Source organism: Lithobates pipiens, unplaced genomic scaffold, assembly GCF_037356315.1.
Source record: "Lithobates pipiens isolate NorthernLeopardFrog02 unplaced genomic scaffold, aLitPip1_a1.2 Scaffold_16, whole genome shotgun sequence".
Classification (NCBI taxonomy): domain Eukaryota; kingdom Metazoa; phylum Chordata; class Amphibia; order Anura; family Ranidae; genus Lithobates; species Lithobates pipiens.
The window spans coordinates 304,070,774-304,093,390 of NW_027507748.1; the positions used below are offsets into that span (position 1 = coordinate 304,070,774).

General features: G+C 41.6%; 1 protein-coding gene across 1 annotated transcript in view; it reads right to left on the reverse strand.

The window, feature by feature from the left end:
• Window positions 1-7,511: 7,511 nt before the first annotated feature.
• Window positions 7,512-22,617, reverse strand: part of AP4B1 (adaptor related protein complex 4 subunit beta 1) — a 65,003-nt gene continuing 49,897 nt past the window's right edge. Inside the window, exons 7-11 of the mRNA XM_077481568.1 lie at window positions 22,478-22,561; window positions 20,850-20,953; window positions 18,752-18,959; window positions 13,020-13,286; window positions 7,512-8,675 (exon numbers count right to left, since the gene is read on the reverse strand). Of these exons, the coding sequence (XP_077337694.1) occupies window positions 8,257-8,675; window positions 13,020-13,286; window positions 18,752-18,959; window positions 20,850-20,953; window positions 22,478-22,561 (1,082 nt within the window). The 3' untranslated portion in view covers window positions 7,512-8,256. The remainder of the gene's footprint in view (window positions 8,676-13,019; window positions 13,287-18,751; window positions 18,960-20,849; window positions 20,954-22,477; window positions 22,562-22,617) is intronic.

Genomic DNA, 22,617 nt, shown 5'->3' on the forward strand with positions numbered 1-22,617 from the left:
TTGTGTCACTACAGTCTCTCCCTGCTCCACACAGCAACCTCTCTATATAATGACATAAGACAGAATGTAAAATGGCCACCAGATCAGGTCTATTTATAAGGTAGGGGGAATGTCCAATTGTCCATATGCTGAAATGTCTCAATTGGCTGTCCTTTACCCCAGTCACAATGCTGCACAGGGGAAATGCACTATACTATGCTTTCTATATGTGCAAGTATTTTATACGTGTATTACACACCTATATACTGCACACAAAATAGTACACCTATTCCAGTCCTTACAAGGACCTTTGTGGCCCTAGTAGCTAGTGATTTGCAGACTGTACCTCAGTCCCTACACTGATAAAGGACTGCTGCAGAATAGGGCAGCAGTCAGCAGCAGTGCACCACAACCCTATATATTGTACACCTATACCAGTCCTTACAAGGACCTTTGTGGACCTAGTAGCTAGTGATTTGCAGACTGTCCCTCAGTCCCTACACTGATAAAGGACTGCTGCAGAATAGGGCAGCAGTCAGCAGCAGTGCACCACAACCCTATATATTGTACACCTATACCAGTCCTTACAAGGACCTTTGTGGACCTAGTAGCTAGTGATTTGCAGACTGTACCTCAGTCCCTACACTGATAAAGGACTGCTGCAGAATAGGGCAGTAATCTGCAGCAGTGCACCAGCACCCTATATATTGTACACCTTAACCAGTCCTTACAAGGACCTTTGTGGACCTAGTAGCTAGTGATTTGCAGACTGTACCTCAGTCCCTACACGGATATAGGACTGCTGCAGAATAGGGCAGTAATCTGCAGCAGTGCACCAGCACCCTATATATTGTACACCTATACCAGTCCTTACAAGGACCTTTGTGGACCTAGTAGCTAGTGATTTGCAGATTGTACCTCAGTCCCTACACTGATAAAGGACTGCTGCAGAATAGGGCAGCAGTCAAGTATAATATTCTTTCTATATTTGGAAGAAAGTATATTTTACGTGTACAACCCTATATACTGTACACCTATACCAGTCCTTAAAAGGACCTTTGTGGACCTAATAGTAATAGCTAATGATTAAACTGACTGTCCCTGCTGCACACAGCGTCCTGTCCCTCCCTGCACTGACAAAAGACAGGCTGCTACAATCACCAGCACAGCAGTGCACTGAACCCCATATACTGTAAATACACCTATACCATACCAGTCCTTAAAAGGACTTTTGTGGACCTAATAGCTAGCGATTTGTGTCACTACAGTCTCTCCCTGCTCCACACAGCAACCTCTCCCTATAATGACATAAGACAGAATGTAAAATGGCCACCAGATCAGGTCTATTTATAAGGTAGGGGGAATGTCCAATTGTCCATATGCTGAAATGTCTCAATTGGCTGTCCTTTACCCCATGATAGATGTGTCATCATGTGTCAAAGTTCTTTCACACTGTAAACAGCGGCAATAGTCCGCCGATCGGGCGAATTTTCGAACACGCAAAATTTGCAGCGAAACGACCGCCGGGCGAACAGTTTGGCCATCCCTACACACGGTCACACCAAATTCCGACCACCAAGAACACAGTGACGTACAACACATATGGCTGGGCTTGAAAAAGGAAGTTCAATACATAGCAGCCAATAGCTTTCATCTCTTAGTTGAATCTGAGCATGCGTGAGTTTTTGCGCGCCTGAATTGCATGCACACGATCAGAATTTCCGATAGAAAGTTTTTCCATCGGGAAAATTGAGAACATGCTCTCAAATTTTTGCTGGCGGGAATTCGGCCAGCTAAATTCCGATGGAGCATACACACGGTCGCATTTTCTGATGAAAAGCTCTCATCGGTCTTTTGCTGGCCGAAATTCCGCATTAATTTTGGTCTATCACATAAAATCCAAATAAAATACATTTACATTTTGGCTGTAACATGACAAAATGTGTACAAACACTTTTTCAAGGCACTGTATTTTTTATATATAAATATAAATATATATATATATATATATATATATATATATATATATATATATATATAAACACACAGCTGCTGTTTGATTGATATAAAATCAATGATATGTAGCTATGCTTAAAACCAGTGCTAGTGACACTTAAAATATATATGTGCACAATGGTATGTCCATAGCAAATCCTGAGTAAATCTGGTAAAACATGCCATATATAACAAATGTAAATCAATTCCTATGTGATCAAAAATAAATGTGCAAAATTCATAAAACTCATATGCCTTGTACACACGGTCGGACATTCCGACCACAAAATCCGTCAGATTTTTTCCAGATGGATTTTGTCCAAAACATGTGTTGCATACACACGGTTGGACAAAGTTATCTGAAAATCCGATCTTTCGGGAATGTGGTGATGTTGGTTCGTTTACGAGGGGACTACGTTCAGGCTAGTAGTTAATAGCTTTGGTCTCGTAATTTGATATGAGCATGCGTGGCACTTTGTCCGATCGGAATTCTCTACAAACGATCGGAGAAAGTACGATTTTTTGTCCTGCCCTCAAATTTTTTCAGTCGGAATTTCTGACAGAAAAAGTCCGATAGGGCCCACACACGAGCGGATTTTCCGACAATATTATCTTTTCCGTCAGAATTTCCGACCGTGTGTACAGGGCATTAAAAGTGCAAACCAATCCTATATATCAAAAATGCATATAAACTCATATAGTGCAAAACAGTCCACTGCCTGTTTCCCTTAGCCAAAATGGCGGCGCCGGGACCCGAGAGCCGAGGGACGGGTCAGCCTCGGGCGGCCGACATCGCGAGCGCCCTGGACAGGTAAGTGTGCTTATTAAGTCAGCAGCTACAGTGTTTGCAGCTGCTGACTTTTAATTTTTTTTTTTTTAAACTGGCCCTCCTCTTTAACCACTTCCAGCCAAATCACGTCATTTGAGTGGGATATCTGAGTGATGCCTGCAGCTACAGGCATTATTCAGATATCTTTTTCAGCCGGTGATTCTGTGCACTGTAATAACAATTATAGAGGCAGTTCAGCCACTTGATTGTTCTTACAGGCAGCAGTAGGGGACATCCCCCCTCCTGCCGCCCTTGTGCTTCTCTGGGCTTGCCCGTGCTATCGGTGTCCCAGAGAAAGAATGCACCGCTGCCTGAGGATGATCATAGAGATTTCCTGTGACCAGATGGTCCCCAGTCATCTCTATGACTGTTGGAGGCCCAGGTGCGATGTTATGACTTGACGCCCAGGCTGCGGAAGTAAACAAAGCCCAGATCTCGGCTGGAAAGAAAGAGATCTGTCATTTTTTTTTATCTCAATCTTTCCAGCCTGGAGGAGAGATGTGGGACCCCACATCTCTCCATAAAGAGGAGCTATCACACACCATTCCTATTACAAGGGATGTTAATATTCCTTGTAAAAGGAATAAAAATGTTATTTTTTTTAAAAGAAAGTGTAAAAATAAAAAAATAAACAATAAAAAAAAATTCCATAGGGTGTCTGCTAAAAAATACGATATATAATGTTTATGGGTTCTGAGTCATTTTCTAGCAAAACAAATATGATTTTTACATGTAGGAGAGGAGAGCCAGAATAGGCCTGGTATGGAAGTAGTTAACAACCGGTTAATCACAGTTCATTAGGGAGAAAACCCCCCACAAAACACATTTAAAAACGCAACACTTGGGTTTTTGATGCGGGTCAATTGAAGTCTATTACATGCAAAACGCAATGTGCTGTAGGACAAAAAAAAAAAAAAGTCCCCTGATCCCTTCCAAAAGACTCAGCCGCTGAAAAACGCATAGATGTGAACGTGTCCCATAGGAAACTATGTTAAGTGGACTGTAGTGCATTTCTGCAAACTGCACTAAAAAACGCATAGGTGTGAACCAAGACAATGTTTCTATTCGTTCCCCATAACTGAGATCCCCCAGCCCCCTTATTACCTTTGTCTTCTCTCGACTCTCTACAGTTATAGGACATCCTTCCTGAGGATTGGCGACCAGAACTGGATGCCAAACTGGCTGAACTCTTGTAAAGTGGCATATTTAAAAGTTTTATCTCTTGAGTAAATATTCATTTTAATGCATGCTAGTTGTCTGCCAGTCTTGCTTGCTACAGCCTGACATTGCATGCTATCAATAAGCCTAGGATCTACTATGACCCCCAGATCCTTTGCCATTCTTGATTCACTTAGAGCAGTGATGGCGAACCTTGGCACCCCAGATGTTTTGGAACTACATTTCCCATGATGCTCATGCACTCTGCAGTGTAGATGAGTATCCTGGGAATTGTAGTTCCAAAACATCTGTAGTGCCAAGGTTCGCCATCACTGACCTAGAGGATTCAAACATTCCTTGGCAGACTGCATAGTGTGCTTTGCATGTCCATGGCAGAGAATTCCATATGTCAGCATGTGCCTGCTCGAATTACCAATGTTGTCAGATTATCCCTTGCACTCCTTGCAATCAATATGTCATGTGTTCTCCAAAGTCTCCTGTCAGCATGTTCCTGTGTTGAGCACATCTGAGTTTGAGCACCCTTTTATGTTTATTATTTTGCTATTAGTGTGCCTTATGCTTGGTGTGTCCCTGGCAGAGTGCATAATGGATCATGTCCTTAACAGGGAATACTATCTAGTTATCCTTAGCAATCCTCCAATGTTTTGGTGACACACAGTGACCCTTTGCCAAAGTGCAGACATACTGATGCCATACAACACTTCAAATGCATTTTGCACAACCCTCCCCAGCACCCAATGGGGCTGAATTAGGCCTATATACAAATATACTGTGCATTGCAAGTGCACTTGCTCCAGAGCTTAGTAAATGGGGAAAAACATCACTTTGCATAAAATACTTCATATGCAAGGAAAATAAAAACAGCCTTTTTGCTTACATGTGATTAGATGATATCAGCAGAGTTTCCCCTCAGATCTAGAGCAACTGCACTTGCAGAGCACAGTATATTTGCCTTTAGTAAATCAACGTCCCTGTATCTGATTGTGGCTCATAAGCTGAAATACACCTGGAATTCTAAACTTTGTTTAAATTGTTTTGACCGTCACATGTGCTTTAGCATTACTATACCTAAAACACGCAATGCATCTACAGTGCTGTGAAAAAGTATTGACTCTTTCCTGAATTTTTTATTTTTTTGCATATTTGTCACACTTAAATGATTCAACCAAAAAAAAGTTATATTACACAAAGATAACAGTAAATACAAAATGTAGGTTTTAAATGATTATTTCATTTAATAAGGGAAAAAAGCTGTCAAAACCTGCCTGCCCCTATGTGAAAAAGTATTTGCTAAATCATGGATGAACTGTGATTAACCACATTTTTTGGAAAGCTAAGTAAAATTTCACTTGCCACACCCAGGCCTGATTACTGCCAGGCCTGTTGAATCAAGAAATCACTTAGGGCCCATTCACACATATGGACCATTCAGATCTGCCTGTCAGTTTTTTCAGGTGGACCTGTACGGTCGCTCCAGATGGTTCGTTTTCATCCGATCCCCCCATATAGGAGAGCGGAGATCTGACAGGTCCGTTTCTGCACAGTACTTGTCAGAACATGTCACCCGCCGGCTCAGCAGGGATCAATGGAGCGATCCCTGCTGAGCAAGCAGATGGCTGAATATAGATCCGCACATGAAGTTGTCTGACAAAGTGAAGCATGCTAAATGATCTCAAAAGGCAACACATCATGTCGCGATCTAAAGAAATTCAAGAAGGGATAAGAAACAAAGTAATTGACATGCATCAGTCTGAAAAGGGTTACAAAGCCATTTCTAAGGCTTTGGGACTCCAGTGAACCACAGTGAGAGCCATTATCCAAAAATGGAGAAAACTTGAAACAGTGGCAAACCTTCCCAGTAATCACATGCTTGATGAAGGGGTCCTGTGTGGCTCTGAAACATTGTACTTGTCCTTGTGATGTGATCTTTCTGCAATAAAAACCTTTGGACGATAACTGAAGATTCCTGGTGTGCTGGCGAATATGTACACTTGGTGTTTCCGGTATTCAGCTGGTAATCGCTGCAGCACCCATTACTGATGAGCCTTGCTTCCAGGAATGTGTGCAATAGGAATATAGACAAGATCTCCCCTAGGAGTGGCCGGCCTACCAAAATTACTTCAAGAGCACAAAGACGTCTCATCCATGAGGTCATAAATGCACCCAAAAGAGACTGGGTAAAAATGGCAGCCATGGGAGAATTCCAAGATGAAAGCGACTGTTGACCAAAAAGAACACAAAGGCTTGTCTCGCATTTGCCAAAAAACACCTCGACTATCCCCAAGACTTTTGGGCAAATATTTTTTGTGCATCCAATAACATCTGGCACAAAACTAACACAGCATTTCATAAGAAAAACATTATACCAATAGTCAAACATGGTGGTGGTGGTGGGATGGTCTGGGGCTGTTTTGCAACTTCAGGACCTCGACAACTTGCCATAATGGAAGGAACCATGAATTCTGCGCCCTACCAGAAAATCCTGCAGGAGAAGGTCTGCGCATCTGTTTCTGATCTTAAATAAGTTGTAAAGTCCCAAGGTTTTTCACCTTAATGCATTCTATGCATTAAGGGGAAAAATCTTCTGTGCTGCAGCAGCCCCCCTTTTTCTTACCTGAACCGGATCGTTCCAACCTCAAGGAAGAGCACAGCAGCTCCAGCCTCTGTCTCGGGTTCTCATTGGATAGATTTATAGATTAGCAGCGGGGCTGTCTGTCAATGGATGCATGAGTGACCCCATGGAAAATGGCTCTCTGTGGGGGAACTTGAAGAGGAGGGGCCAGGAGTGCCACCGGGGGACCCCAGAAAAGAAAGATCGGGCCGCTCTGTGCAAAACCCTTACAGAGCAGGTTAGTATTACATGTTTGTTATTTAAAAAAAAAAAAAAAAAACCCTTTACAAATCACTTTAAGCTCAAGCAAACTTTGGTCAAGCAGCAGGACAATGATCCGAAACACACCAACAAGTCCACCTCTGAATGGCTCAAAAAAAAAAAAAATTAGGTTTGGGAGTGGCCTAGTTAAAGTCCAGATCTAAAATTGAGATGCTGTGGCATGACCTTAAACAGGCCATTCATGTTCGAAAATCCTCCAATGTGGCGGAAATAAAACAATTTTGCAAAAAAGAGTGGGCCAAAATTCCACCATAGCGATATGAAAGACTCTGTCAGTTATCGCAAACGCCTGATTGCAGTTGTTGCCTCCAAGGGTGGCACAACCAGTTATTAGGTTTAGGGGGCAATTACTTTTTTACATAAAGCCAGGCAGGTTTGGACAGTTTTTTTTCCCCTTAATAAATGATAAATCATTTAAAAACTACATTTGTATTTACCTGAGTTATCTTTTTGTAGTATTAAAATTAGTTTGATCTGAATCATATAAGTGTGACAAATATGCAAAAAAAATTAAAAAGGAAGGGCCAAATACTTTTTGACAGCACTGTACATGAATCCTGCACTGGAAAGCAATTGTAATCTGATCGGTTGCTAACAACAAAAATTCTGATAAATGGAGCCTTAAATGCCAACCTCCACTGGGTAAGCCTGACAGGTTACTTTATTCACAGTTGCTTGTAGTTCATTCAGTAAGCTGTACCAGTGGCTACTGGTGTAGGAAAGCTTTGCTAATATGAAAGGTATTTGATACAAATTCAACTAATTAAAATCTGTATTTAATTGACAGAAGTGGATTTCTGAAATGATAGCTTGGAAGCTGACTGGTCACTATGGCAAACAATACATTTTCCTGTTAGAATACTTTAAATTTTAACACATCAGCCATCAGTGACAAACATCAGGTGATAATAACAGCGTGACAAAGAAGAACATTACCTTTGGTGTCGATTTTTTTTTTTTTTACTTAATATAGAAGTTAATTGATAAATAGATATGTACATACAATTATATATATATGCATGTATACAGTATTTACATAAACACACGTGTATTTGGCTACATTTCTCTTTTTTTGCTTTAACAACTTGCAATGGCATGCATCTGTGTTTTCTCTTGGCTGTTAAAATAGTTTCTTTTAGTAAAATTTTGGTTTCCAACAAATCCATAAGTTCTCCAGAGGCAATTTGCTCATGATTCTAAACAACTTCGTACTAATGCATGAAGCTACAGCTGACATAATGGATAGCATGATGCTTACAACAATTTGTGATGACACGGCTGTAATTTGACAAATTGTAATTTGACACAGCTGTAAATTGACATCAATTGGTGGTTACATTTTCTATGTTGGCCTTCCATCATCATAAGTCTTTTAATAGCATTACCTGGTCAGTTTCAGAACTGTTGATACTGCACTTTTCAGAAGTGATACAAAGTTACTTAATGTATCTTTATTCTCTGTATCCTGTTTAATTATGGCTTTAAGGAAGGGCGGATTGGTGCCGAGTATTAATTCTACAAGAAACATATTTCCATTACTGTCCTGTGCATAGAGATAAGACTTCCACGGCTGTGTGCCAGCTTTGCTCTTAGCGATGGTGTAAATATTCAGTACGTGAAGAGATGTCAGTAGGAGGTCTGGCTCTGCGTCCTGCTTCCATTCAATATGCAAACATAGCTCTGTAGCTATAGAAGTCCATTTTTTCTCAAACAGCTCTGGGGTTATTGCAATGTCATTAATTAAACTGAATAGGTCAATAGGTTCTTTGCACACTTCAGGATTCTCAGGTGACTGCAAATCTACATCCAAACAAAATCGATTATTACAATTTGCGGTAAAGGAAATTCCCACCTCACAGAATTTTCCATGGTGTACTGTATATACATGGTTTTACATGGCTTCATCTTCTAGAAGTAAATTTCACACCTTTTTCTAGTAAAGATAGGACTTTTACCTGCTACTAAATTAAATTCTACAATATGCTTAGGAAACCTCTGCCGAAGCTGCCATTTCCAGCTTATTTCTACTTCAATGTGATTGTAGCCGTATTAGTGCTATTGTGACAGAGAAAATTGAGTACTGTCCGTGATACTTTTTGTATTTGCACTAACATACAATTTTTCAGGACAAGCTTTCGGGGTCTGTCCCCTTCTTCAAGGTCCAAGCAGTACTGGACCTTGAAGAAGGGGACAGACCCCGAAAGCTTGTCCTGAAAAATTGTATGTTAGTGCAAATAAAAAAAGTATCACGGACAGTACACAGCTTATTTCGAAAAACCCAGGTTGCCTATTTCAAAGCTCAATACATTTTAGGTCGCTTATCAATTACAACAAGTACTGTCTGTGATATATTTGCACTAACATCCAAATTTTCAGGACCAGCTTTTGGGGTATAACCTCTTCTTGGAGGTTAAAGCAGTAGAACAGTAGCAAGTTTGCAGAAAGTGAATTTTTAATCAGTATACTGCAAAGTTTCAAAAAGCATAAAAGTTTTCAATCAACGTGAAAATCAGGCAACTAGAATTTTTGCAAGATCAGCGTTGTATTGCATATAGGCGGTCCCTGGGTTACATACATCTGACTTACAAACAACTCCTACTTTAAAACGGAAGGAGACAACAGAAAGGGAGAAGAAATCTACCCCTAGGAAGGGAAATTCACTCCTGTAAGAGTTATCATGGGAAAAAGGTGTCTCCACTGAAGCTTTATCACCAATCCTTGTTTTCATAACAAAGCAAAATTTTCAAAATCCAATTGTCATTGGGACAGAAATTGAGGTGAATTCTTCTGAACTGGGGCACAGACAACAAAAAAAAAAAACATTACAGGGGTGTTAACCCTTCCCTATGCTATCCAAAAAGCTTAAAAAACTTTTTTTTGGCTGGAGTTACACTTAAAAAATGTACCTGTTCCGGCTTACAAACAGATTCAACTTAAGAACAAAACCTACAGACCCTATCTTACCGTATATACTCGAGTATAGGCCGACCCGAATATAAGCCGAGGCCCCCAATTTACCCCCAAAAAAACTGGCAAACTTATTGACTCGTGTATAAGCCGAGGGTGAGACATGCCTGTCCATCCCTGTGTGTGTGTCCGTCCATCCCTGTGTGTCCGTCCATCCCTGTGTGTCCGTCCATCCATCCCTGTGTGTGTGTGTGTCCATCCATCCATCCATCCCTGTGTGTGTGTGTCTCCATCCATCCATCCATCCATCCCTGTGTGTGTGTGTCTCCATCCATCCATCCCTGTGTGTGTGTGTCTCCATCCATCCATCCATCCCTGTGTGTGTGTGTCTCCATCCGTGTGTGTGTGTGTGTGTGTGTGTGTGTGTGTGTGTGTGTGTGTGTGTGTGTGTGTGTGTGTACAGCCTACCTGTGTCCCGAGCCTTTGTCCCGAGCCTCCGTCCCGTGCCTTGCCTCCTTGCCTCCGTCCCGTGCCTTGCCGCCGTGCCTTGCCTCCGTCCCGTCCCGTCCCGTGCCTTGCCTTGCCTCCGTCCCGTGCCCTCTTCGTCGGCGCCTCGGCGGCCATTGTAAAATTCAAAAGCTGCGCCGCCGCCTTCGCCTGTGATAGGCGGAACACTGAATTTCCCAGCAGCCTGTGTTCCGCCTATCACGGACATCGTATCATCCTCGTCCGTAGTACGAGGATGATACGATGTCCGTGATAGGCGGAACACAGGCTGCTGGGAAATTCAGTGTTCCGCCTATCACAGGCGAAGGCGGAGCCGGAGGCGCGGCTTTTGAATTATAGAATGGCCGCTGTCTGTCTGCTCGACACGCTGATCGAGCGGGCAGACAGCGATGACTCGAGTATAAGCCGAGGGGGGCACTTTCAGCCTCAAAAAAGAGGCTGAAAATCTCGGCTTATACTCGAGTATATACGGTATTTGTAACCTGAGGACCGCCTGCATATTGCTTTAATAAAATGACATTTTAAGAAAAATGCAAATGTGAAACATTTCTTCTTTTTTCAGCAAAATAATTCCCATAGAGACTGAATCTCCAGCCCTAACCTTAGCGCTAAACTTGGTACAAACGCTACTCTAAAACTTAACTTAAAGTGGTTGTAAACCTCAGAAATGAAATATGAACAAAGCATATCCCTCTATAGTGGTGTTTCTCAACTCCAGTCCTCAAGGCGCCCCAACAGGTCATGTTTTCAGGCTAACCATTATTTTGCACATGCGATTTGATGTTTCACTGCCTTAGTAATTACCACAGCCGTTTCATCTGAAGGAAATCCTGAAAACATGACCTGTTGGGGCGCCTTGAATACTGGAGTTGAGAAACACTGCTCTATACAGTGTACTTGCCTCTATCCAGAGTACTAAGTGTAATTTCTGTCCACTGCCTCGTTCCTTTGCTATCAGCATGAGTTAATTCTGACCCGTTTTCCTGACACCAAGAGAAAAATGGTGACAGAGGAGGGACCATCAGCTGATTGACAGCTTCAACCCTGTTCTTGTGTGCTGTGCAAAGGAGAGTTTGTCCCTTCCCTCCAGTCAGCTGTCAGAGCTCACCTCACTAATGTAACTTCAGCTCTCCACCCCCTGCTTTTTCAGAGCTGAGAGATCCTGTGTAAATTTAGCACTTTGAATGGATGTAGGGAAAAGACGGCTGCAGATAAACAAGTACAATTGATGTAAGAGGATTGGTTTCATCTCTGTGTATCACCTGGGACCAGTCACTTCACTGGGTATATGTAAGGATCTACAACCACTTAAACTCTACTGCTAAAACTGATCATACATGAAAGTAATTTTAGCTAGTGATGAACTGGCTGAAATTCACTCAGCAGGTCCTGTTGGGTGCCTCCCCATTGAAAGATTGAAGGAGCGTGGCAGATCATTTTCAGTGCAGTGCCTGCACCCAGTCAAATACAAGCACTTTTCAGGTATTTTGACAGCTGGTGGGGCCAGCTGTCAAAATGCTATGGCCACAGTGGGACATTTGTCCATTTGCACTGTTTAGGGTGGATGGAAGATTTTTTTTGTATGGTCGGGATTGGTTATGATGTGTATCTAACTTCAGCTTCTCCAATTAAGCTTTGACAATAAGGCCGGGTTCATGTCCGACTTCCATATGATCTCAATGAATGGGATCTGACAATACCAGGCCCTTTGAGCCTGGTATGAATCTTGAGCAGGGGACACCACGCCAAAATAAAATAAAAAATAAACTGCATGGGGTCCCCACCCCCAAGACCATACCAGATGGCATGGATTTTAAGGGAAACCCCCACGCCACAATAAAAAAATAAACAAGCAAGCTTTGGCTCAGACGGTCTCTGCGTCCCTTACCCCAAAGCACCTTGTTCCCATTTTGATGGGGACAAGGGCCTCTGGGCGGTGGTTGTCAGGGTCCATGGGTGGGGGGGCTTATTGGAAAATTGACGCCTCCCTATAACAAGCCCCCTTTTCCAATAAGCCCCCTGCCCACGGACCCTGACAACCACCGCCCCAGATCCCAGCCCCCCACTCAAAAAAAAAAGTGTAAAAAATAAATAAAACCAGTACACAAGTTTTTGACAAAGTCCTTTTTTAAAGTAGCTCCAGCGTGTTTTCCAGCGCTTTTTAAAGTAGCTCCAGCGGTGATGTCTTCTTCCTCTGGTTCTTCTTGCTGCGCTGATGTCTTCTTCCTCTGCCGGTTCTTCCTCCAGTTCTTCTCCCGCTGCTAGCTCTTGCTGTGGTGTTAGCTCCCAGCTTATGCCATTACTTATATAGCCATGGGGTGTGGCCATCCGGTGATGTCATTGGAAGGCCCCACCCCTTGCAACGTCACAGCAGAGGCATGATGGGGCGGTGGAGTCATCTCCCCTTTCTATGCATTGGTGTCAGGAATACTTGTCAGAAGTGACTAATGCAGATAGCAGAGGGACAAGGCAGCAGACAGAAATTACACTTATTGCTCTGGATTCAGACATGTACACACTATAGAGGTATATGTTTTGTTCACATCTTCTGTCCCTTGAGGACTATAATAAACCAATGACAATCAACCATATTCAGCTATTAGTAGTATTTTTGTTTTACCATAGGTTTTTTCACAACTGTGAGACTTGAAAATAGATTTTCCTAAGCATTAACAGCACCGCAAATAAAATAAACAGCAATGCAAAATGTGTTCATTATAATAAACCTACCTTCAAGCTGTTTTGCAACAGAGGGCAGTTCACATTTAGTAAGACTGGCAGAAAGTGATTCATAAGGCTTCTTGTCATATAAAGGAGTCAGTGTGTTGAAATCTGTTACCCAGCTGTTAATTGGTTGCTCTGTTCTATCAACCAAAACTCCCAATGATGGGTCTGATTTTGGACCACTGAGAACTTTCATCGCTTCAATCACTCCAGATGATAGAAGTCGGTAATAAAAAAGACCCCGATCTCGAACAGCCATGTTTGTTTCCTCCTCTACAAAATACATAAATTGAGTAATTGTCTCATGAAGTTTATTACAACAACATATCTACAAAAATACAGTTTTCAGTCATATCATTTTGGTATATATTTTTGCTAAGAAAAAGAATGCAACTGCAGTGCATTTTAAACGCAGTGCAAGAAACACGCACAAAACACGGGTTTCCACACCGCATTTAAAGCACATTACAGTTGTGATTTGCATCAGGTGTCAAAATGTAGTTAATGACTTACCAAGCGCATATTGCAATGCATTTGCCTACACTGGATTACATGGTACACAATTACCATGCGATTCAGTTGCAGTGAATTTCAAAAAGTAGTGCATGCACTACTTTTGGTGCGGTGTGGTACGATTTCAGCCAATTCAAAACAAATAGGCTGAAATATCACCCACAGAACTGCATGTGAAATGCACAGGAACGCATAGCTGGCTCCAGCTTAGTTACCTACACATTCATGATGTGAACCGGCCCTAAATAAATTTGGCTGAGGCATTTTCAAATCAACATACAGATCAAGAAACATACTAAACAGATGTCCTTTTCTAAATCCTCATTTTAATGAATGTTAGCGAAAGTGTGTAAATTCAGTGAAAAAATAAATTTTAAAATTTTAGAAAAAAATGCTATTGGTATGTTGGTTAGTGGTATGGCGTCTATTACCTACAGCACAGAGTGAATAGGTATGGTAAATAATGTATAAAAAAAAGTTTAAATATTTTTTGCTGTGTACTGTCTCCAGTTTAGTTATCAACAATTCTTGGTATACTACAACCAGAGGATTGCTGAGAATGCTAAAAGTCTACATTATATTATGCTACATTCTACTGTTGGCTTTGATCATCCAGATCAGCTGGTATAGCACTCGTAGCACCCTCTTCAAGTCCTCAATTCAGAAATGTCTTGCATTCTTTTTAGTGAATACAAGCATTTTTCTGAATGGACAAGGTGAGATCCAAACACTCCATTAGTCCTCCCTTGTCTGTTCAGAGAAAGGTTTGTATTCAGTGAAAAGAGAATTTCCAGAATACTGTGTACTATGTGGTAAACCTAACTGATGTAAATGCAGAAGAAAAGGGGGATCTGACTGGTGGTAAGGACACTTGGGAATTAGCTGTGTGTCCTTGAAGGCAATTCTCACTAGTCTCCCCTCCCCTACTCCACTTCCTATGTGTGCAGAAAATCATTTTCCCCACAAATTGTAAACCCAGAGCAGTTTTTTTTTCTAGTAACCATTCAGGTTTCATCTATAAAAGTCAGGAAACTGTGGTTGCTTTGAAAAACTACGTGTATTTCCACTATTGCAATAAAATTTGACAAAACTCTACTACACAGTATGTTTGCTCTGTGTTCCCAACGCCATAAAATACTTTGGAGTAGGCCTCTGGGCAGACAGCGAGCTACTCTGAACAATTTCACAGTGATTCTATCCCAAATGGCCAAATTCCCCTTATTAACATACAATGCAAAAGCCCTGCTTCCAGACCTTTATCCCTTAGTTAGGATAGAGAATGTTCAAAATCTAGTTTACCACTAATAATGAGGTCTGCCAGCACAGCACAGGTAGAGTTAAAGTGATTCTAATGCAGGCCATAGACGGTGCAAACTTTTTTTCCTGCAACCACATGATTCCCCCATCAACACAGACAGTGCTAACAGGAGCGTCCCTATTGCCGAGCCATCGTCTTCCCCCAGCCATCCCTGCCAGGAGAAGACAGTGATTATTGCTAGCGGCTATAGCAGCCTCTAGCGATCATCAGAAGTAAACTTCAGAAGGCTCTTTGTACCCAAGTTGATCAAGCACATTGGTACATTCAGCCTGCTCATACATGGTTCCTGCTGAACCAGCGAAGATTTAAACCGTCTATGGCCAGCCTTAGTCACAATGTTATCATAATGTATTTTCTACATGAAGGTAAAAAAACTCGTTATCGCTATCTTATTCAGAGATTTCTAAGTTGGTGACTACTTTCTATGGCCGCCTTCCGGTGGCTGGAGCTAAACTCTTTCTGAATTCCCATCGCAAAATGGCTTGTGTTGGTGACTTGGCTTTCTGAGAAGGGTTGGGAAAAGGCCACTGAGGTTTGTTTTCAGGATGAATTTAGTATGGCTGATAGGCTTATTCAATTTAAGTTTACTCATCATCTTCATTACACTCTTGCTAGATTGGCTCACATGGGGTTTGTGTCTGCTGCCACTTGTTCCTGTTGTGGACTTGGGGGTGCGGACCTTTTCCACATGTTTTGCATTTTCCCTGTATTGTCTAATTTTTGGCAAGATCCATTTCTCTTCTTTGAGACTACCCTTCATCTTTCAGTGCCTTGAGCCCCAGAAGTTGGATGTTTAGCTATTTTAACTGCTTAACCACTGAAGGACTGGGCCTTTTTCTGAAATTTGGAGTTTACAAGTTAAAAACATTTTTTTTTTGCTAGAACATTACTTATAACCCCCAAACATTATATATACACATGACTGTCCAGCTTTCTCCTTTTCTCCTCTGAGAGATGAAGCGGGCAGGCTGAGATTCCTCTGCTGATGTTAGTCTGGAGGGGAGGAGGAGAGCGCTGGCTGGTGATCGCAATCATGGCTCTTAAATGAGGTATTTACAGCATCTACATTTAGAAATCATTCACAGAGGGGAACATTTCAATAGGAGGCAGTGCTGATGGTGTATAGAGGTTAGTGTTATGAGAGCAGCAGGAGGGACAGCTCACACACAGACAGGGCCGCTGATAGGGGGGGACCACCAGTCCTGCTGTAGGGGGCCCGGGCACACAGTGGGGCCTGGACAGCAGAGGGAATTGGTGTGGTCAGACGGAGGGGCAATTACAGAAGGATGCCCTGTGTGGTTCTGTGCAGCAGCTGAAAGCCTGTTTCTCTCCTCCTGACAGCTCTCAGCTGCTGCAGGGAGAGACACAGGGCATTATTCCTGTAATTGCTTCTCTGGCACCGATCCTCCTCTCTGTTCTGCCTGCTTCTGATTTCCCCTATGTGCCCTCCTGTCACTGTGGCGCAGCCTATCCCGTCCAATAAAAAAAATTGTAAAATAAAATAATAATAAAAAATGTCCAGGTAGCCTGTACGGGGCCCCGTGATTTCTAACAGCAGCCCTGCACACAGACAGAGAGGGTAGGGGGAGAGGAGGACACAGGAGCAGAGAGGAGAGCAGATAGCAGGCTGCTGATGACAGAGGCACATAAACTGACCACTTTGTCTGGTCTCAGCAGCCATGATGCACTGTGGTCAATTTACAGAGGGGTAGGGAGAAACTGGCAGGATCAGCCAGTTTTTTTTAGGTGTTACAGGGGGCCAAATGACACAGGACAAACACTGTGTCATATAACATGCTTTAAAAAAGCAGGATCCTTTTTTTTTTTTTTTTTTTGGGTTAACAAACACTTTAAGCTCAAAATCACGTACCTGTACATAATTCCTCTTTTCGGACTCTGGGGCACGTGCGTGCACCACTGGAGCCCCATTCCCGCTGTGACTGGACAAAGAAGGAGCCAATCAGCGTGGCCGACAGGGAACCGTTGATCATTCACAGGAGAGGCAGAATGGGGGTCTGCCTATGTAAACAAGGCAGACCGCCGTTCTGTGAGGAAGGAAGATGGAGATCTTGTGTTTCTGCTAAGCAGAAACATGGATATCGGTTTTCCTCCAGTCACAATTTTTTTGGGCACTGATCACTGTATTGTGTCGGAAAAGCAAAAAACTCCCCATCCCCTATACTACTCACCCCTATCCCTAAACACTTACCTGACTCCTCTCACTATTCCAGCAATGTCCCAGCTACAGCACAGCTCCTCTCACTTCCTGGTCTCACAGGAGACACTGAAAGCAGTGGGAATCATAGGCTTCTGCAGCTGTCACTCAAACTTCTATGAGGAAGGGGTGGGGACGTGGCTTACTGGCACTGTGAGTCTTTGGGCTCAAAGTGGAAATACTCTTTTTAGGTAATGCTCACATTTTTGTATATCAGCCCTGCACGGTAGTTTAAGCTGGTGGCCACTCACTATACGTTTTCCAGGTTTACCCTCATAAACCAATCATTTAATTAGTAACATTAGTAATATATAAATAGGCAGTTTCTGGGGTAATGGAAATACCCAACTATAGATGTAAAACACAATATCAATTTCATAAGCAGTTGAACTTTTATTTCCCGGATCCGTGTTAAGGCTTTTAACAAAAGGAAGGACATTTCACACCAGTCTAGTCAGACTACCACTACTCTTTATAATAAAACAGAACAAAACCCACTTCTTTCTTTTTAGTTTCAGTTCTGCACAGTTTGCTGAGCTGTGTGATGCCCCAATATTCTCTTGTTCTTGACCATGATGGGGAAACATTCTCCAATATCCCTCAAACCTTGATCTTAATTTATAAGCTTTATAATGTCATCAGCTCACCAAGTGGAGTATTTAACCACTTAAGCCCCGGACCAAATTCCGGTCACAGAGCTCAGGACCGGGTCGGGAGCGTGCTGCCGCTGGCTGGGCACCTAAAGAGCAACGTACAGGTATGTGCTTGTGCCCAGCCGTGCCATTCTGCCAACGTGCTTTGGCGTGAGGCGGTCCTTAAGTGGTTAAAGAATTGTGGAGATTGCACTCCAAAAGAACACAGAGTGTTTTACATTGTCACAGTAGGACTGCTGGCTAGGGGAGGCTTCCCTACAAAGGTCAAAAACAGCAATTAAGACCTAAATAGGATCAAAGGCTGCTTGACTCCAAACCTAATAAATATGTGTACAAATTCACTCCAACTTTAATGGCTTGAATATTCTCAGAGCAAATATTCTCATACACAGAATCCGATTGAACTCTGAGAAATCAGTGCAGCCACATCAGTGCATATCAGCGAAGGAGAAAAATTACTTATTTACAAATTTTTATAACAGAAAAATTATTATAAATATGTGGAGTTGCATGACCGCACAATTGTCATTCAAAGTGCGACAGCGCTGAAAGCTGACAATTGGCCTGGCCAAGAAGGGATGGAAAGTGCCCAGTAGGTAAGTGGTTAACAGAGGTGCTTCATCTTCTCCCATACCTTTCTAACACAGATCTTTGCAGTAGAACTAGAGAACTAGCTCAGATAGTTTAGCACCGAACCAAAGTCAAAGCCCTAATGGCTAGTCCAACTATTTTTTAAAAATTTTAGTAAAATAACTAGTTGATCTGCTAATGTCTCCATACAACCATTCAGTATTTACACAAAAAAATATCAACTGAAGGCAACAAAGAAATGCAACAGTCATAGATAGGAAAGTTCTGGTGAGAGTACATATTTTTTTTTATGCAACTGTTTACTTAGCTCAAGCCATACTTTGGAAACCACCAAATAATTTCCAGGCAATGGATCACAATGATGATCTGCAAATATTATAAATGATGAGTCCTGCAACCGTATCAAAAGCCCTGTTAACAACCAGGATTTTCAAATAATAGCACTTACCTATACAGTAATAAATAAGGCGACCCAAAATATCCTGGCACTCAGCTGGCCGACAGAGGAACATTCGAACCAGAGATGTCAGGAGCTCCATTTTTACGGTTGGCGAGGTCTCTGTCTTAATATTATCAACATATTCCTCCAACACATACGGTGCATTGGTTATGAACTCTCCATGCATCCCCAGAAGCCATATTAAGGCTTGCTTTCCCTGTGGATAAAATATACTTAAGTTTAAAATCATAAGCCAATAAAGATATGCTAAATATGGAAAATATAGGTTGTGAGGAACATCAAGTGTGTGTTATTTGTATTAAATGTAGTGCATTATAATTGATTACGTTGCAGTGACTAAAGAGAAAAGCTAAAGAGGGGAAAGTCACATCTATATGATTTGGAAATTCTGTGATTCTATAGGCTCCCCAAGGCAAGTCTCCATGATAAAGTGGGAAGTTTGGCACTCCTGTAGCTAGATGAAGAGGATGTTGTAAGAGCCTTTAATTGTCAGGGGCCTTGGGGGCACATTCAGAACACACAAAAGGAACTGTATTTCCAGATGGCCTAGGTACATCTTGGTATCCCGGAGAACCTAAACAGTCAAATGTATTGATTAAAAATCATGATGATCCTGCTCAATATATGCAACCCGGAGAGATGCTTGCTAGGTTTGATAGATGATTATTTTAATATACACTATACTTCTACGCAAGGAAGGTGATAGCAATCCAGTGGATCTGCTCTGCCTGGGTTGGTATTGAGGTCTGTAAAAATCTGAATGATTCAAACCTGCCTTTATATACAGAATAATGACCGATGAAGCTTATGGTTGACCCAAAAAATTTGACAAAATATGGTTTAGATGGGCGGATTCACAAGAGACCTCAGACACCAACTTATGCGTAGTGGATGGGGTCACATGTCCGGGAACTTGACCCTTAGGCAGTAGGGGAGAAGATGGTTCTTGGTTTTACTAATACTTTGATTTACGGTAAACCACTTCATGCGAAGCCCTCTGCTTCATGCGAGAAATCAAATGCACTCCATAATTTGTTTTATTTTATTTTATTCGATATATACAGTGGAGCAAAAAAGTATTGTGCAAGTTCTCCCACTTAAAAAGATGAGAGAGGCCTGTAATTGTCATCATTGGTATACCTCAACTATAGGAGACAAAATGTGGAAACAAATCCAGACAATCACATTGTCTGATTTTTGAAACCCATATGAAAATTTTGATAATTTTTTTCCCCACAAAAAGAGCTTTCTTTTTGTGGTATTTGATCACCTCTGAGGTTTTTAATTTTTGCGCTATAAATGAAAAAAAAGAGCGACAATTTTGAAAAAAATGCATTATTTTTTGCTATAATAAATATCCCATTTAAAAAAAAAATGTTTTCCTCAGTTTAGGCCAATATGTATTCCTCTACATATTTTTGGTAAAAAAAAAATAAATAAATCGCAATAAGCGTATATTAATTGGTTTGCGCAAAAGTTATAGCATCTACAACATAGGGGATAGTTCTATTGCATTTTTATTATTTTTATTTTTTTTACTAGTAATGCCGGAAATCTGCGATTTTTATCATGACTGCAACATTGCGGCGGACATATTTGACACAATTTTGGGACCATTCACATTCATACAGCAATCAGTGCTATACAAAAGCATTGATTACTGTATAAATGTCACTGGCAGGGACAGGGGACGATCATGGGGTTAATTGTGTTACCTAGGGGGTGATTCTAACTGTAGGAGGAGGGGACTCACAAGGGAAGGAGACCGATCGGCGTTCCTCTATACTGGGCACACACGATCTGTCTCCTATCCCCTGACAGGACCTGGATCTGTGTGTTTACACACACAGATCCATGGTCCTGCTCCGTTGATGGCCGCCGGGCACACGCATTGGCTCCCGAGTGACGGGGCGGGGGCGCACGCGCGCCCCCCAGACGACCGGGAAGCCCAGGACGTCATATGACACCCGCCCAGGATGGGAGATCCCTCCTGCGGATGTCATATGATTATGGCTGGGATGGGAAGTGGTTAAAGATTATTTTTGTTAGGTAAAAGCAGTAAATGGAGAATTGTGTTACAAATTACCTCATTATCCTGAATGTTTCCTTCACAGCCTGGAAGAGCATGGCATACTGAACTTACACACTGAGGACACAGCCAAACAAGGTCCCGAAATGTCTGTATGACAGCTGGGAAGTAACAGAAAAAGCTCACAATATAAGATACACTGCTCAAACCTCAACAGGACAATATATATACCTATGACATGTTAGTTGATTAACGTTCTGTTAAAAAAAATGCTTCTATATCTGAAGTTTGGCTGACAAAAACAGTCGTTTACTGAAAGGCAATCATTTTCCTTTTTTTAAGATTAGGAAGGGGTTTTATTGGTTTATAACAACATATATAATATAATAAAAAGGTAATTTCCTGAGGACGACCAATCTGATAGGCTGAAATGCATAGAGGTTGAGTCACTTTATTGTGACACACTTCCACATACACATTCAATCCGGAAATCAAGCCTTTACTGAGCCAGCAGCTACATCAACCAACCAGACGGATTTCACGGATTTACGTATACCTGCTAGGCACTCATACATGTGAGTTCAATACCTTTATATTTTTTGGAATAAAAAGCTCTTTATCAATGGTACTGCTCAATGAGGCTTTTTCTATTATATCTATTTATATAAGGAACATTCACCGCTGCCAATCAATGGTCCAGAGGATATCCATAGGGGTCGCCCCACACGCACATTTGACCTAACTAGACATAGTTGATCCACTCCCTGGGGTGAATGCACATCTATTGGGGGGCACCCTATTTACAGCACTTAAGAAGCATGGAATCATCCATCTATTATTCAAGTCACAGCACTGGATATTGTTTCACTAGCACAAGCTCCTTTTTTTCACTGGGGACTGTTTGATTAATTTTATTAATTGTTACCAGTGTATCATTTAGTACCTGTATGTCATTTTTTTAGCATTTAGCGCGGTATACTTTCTATCATTGGTTTATAATCGCATGTAAAAGAATTATAATTTTTCTGAGTGAACCTTTTTGGTTTCTCTTTTGATAAATAACATATTATTTTGCTAGATAAGGTATCGTAAAATAAATTTGACAGGAAATAACATGGGGTTCTCACTGCTGATTTTTTTTTTTTTATTATAGTTGCCTATCGTACTGACCCAATTTGTCTCCAATACATTGTGCCCTACTTTACTCATCTGCCTGCGTGTTCTAAGACAGTGCATGAGGAAGCATTGATGTTAGAGTTGAGCATTAAAGTCAAGTGAATAGCATCTATAGATGGTCAGCAATAGCAGCTTCTATATTTCTCTCACCAAAGCTTATCCAACCCAAAAATTAGTCCAAAATCATAAGCATAAAGTTGCATATAGCACAGTAAAAAGTGCCATTTGAAAAGATAACCAAGAAATGCTACCGGGGAGACAAGAGAGTGCTTGACAACAGCTGTCAATGCCATCACCATAAGCTTACTACAGTCCATCCCTTGCCAGGGGAGCTGGATCACGTGGCCAGACTAGAGCAGCCAAAGAATAAGTAAGTATACAGATCTTTCTTACACAGATTAGGAGTGCAAAGGGAGCATTTTTAAGATTAGTTAGGTATAGCCCAGATATCTACTTTAATGTCAAACAGACACAGCAATTTATTATTGCTACAATAGTTATAAAGATACCTGATGTAATGTGCTCTTGTTTGAACTCCAGTAAGCCTGCCAAGATTTTCACACACATCTCACTGTATGTTCTTGCAATACGACCTACAATTAAATATACAGAAATGTAACATCAGAAAAAATATTTCACTACTTCATCT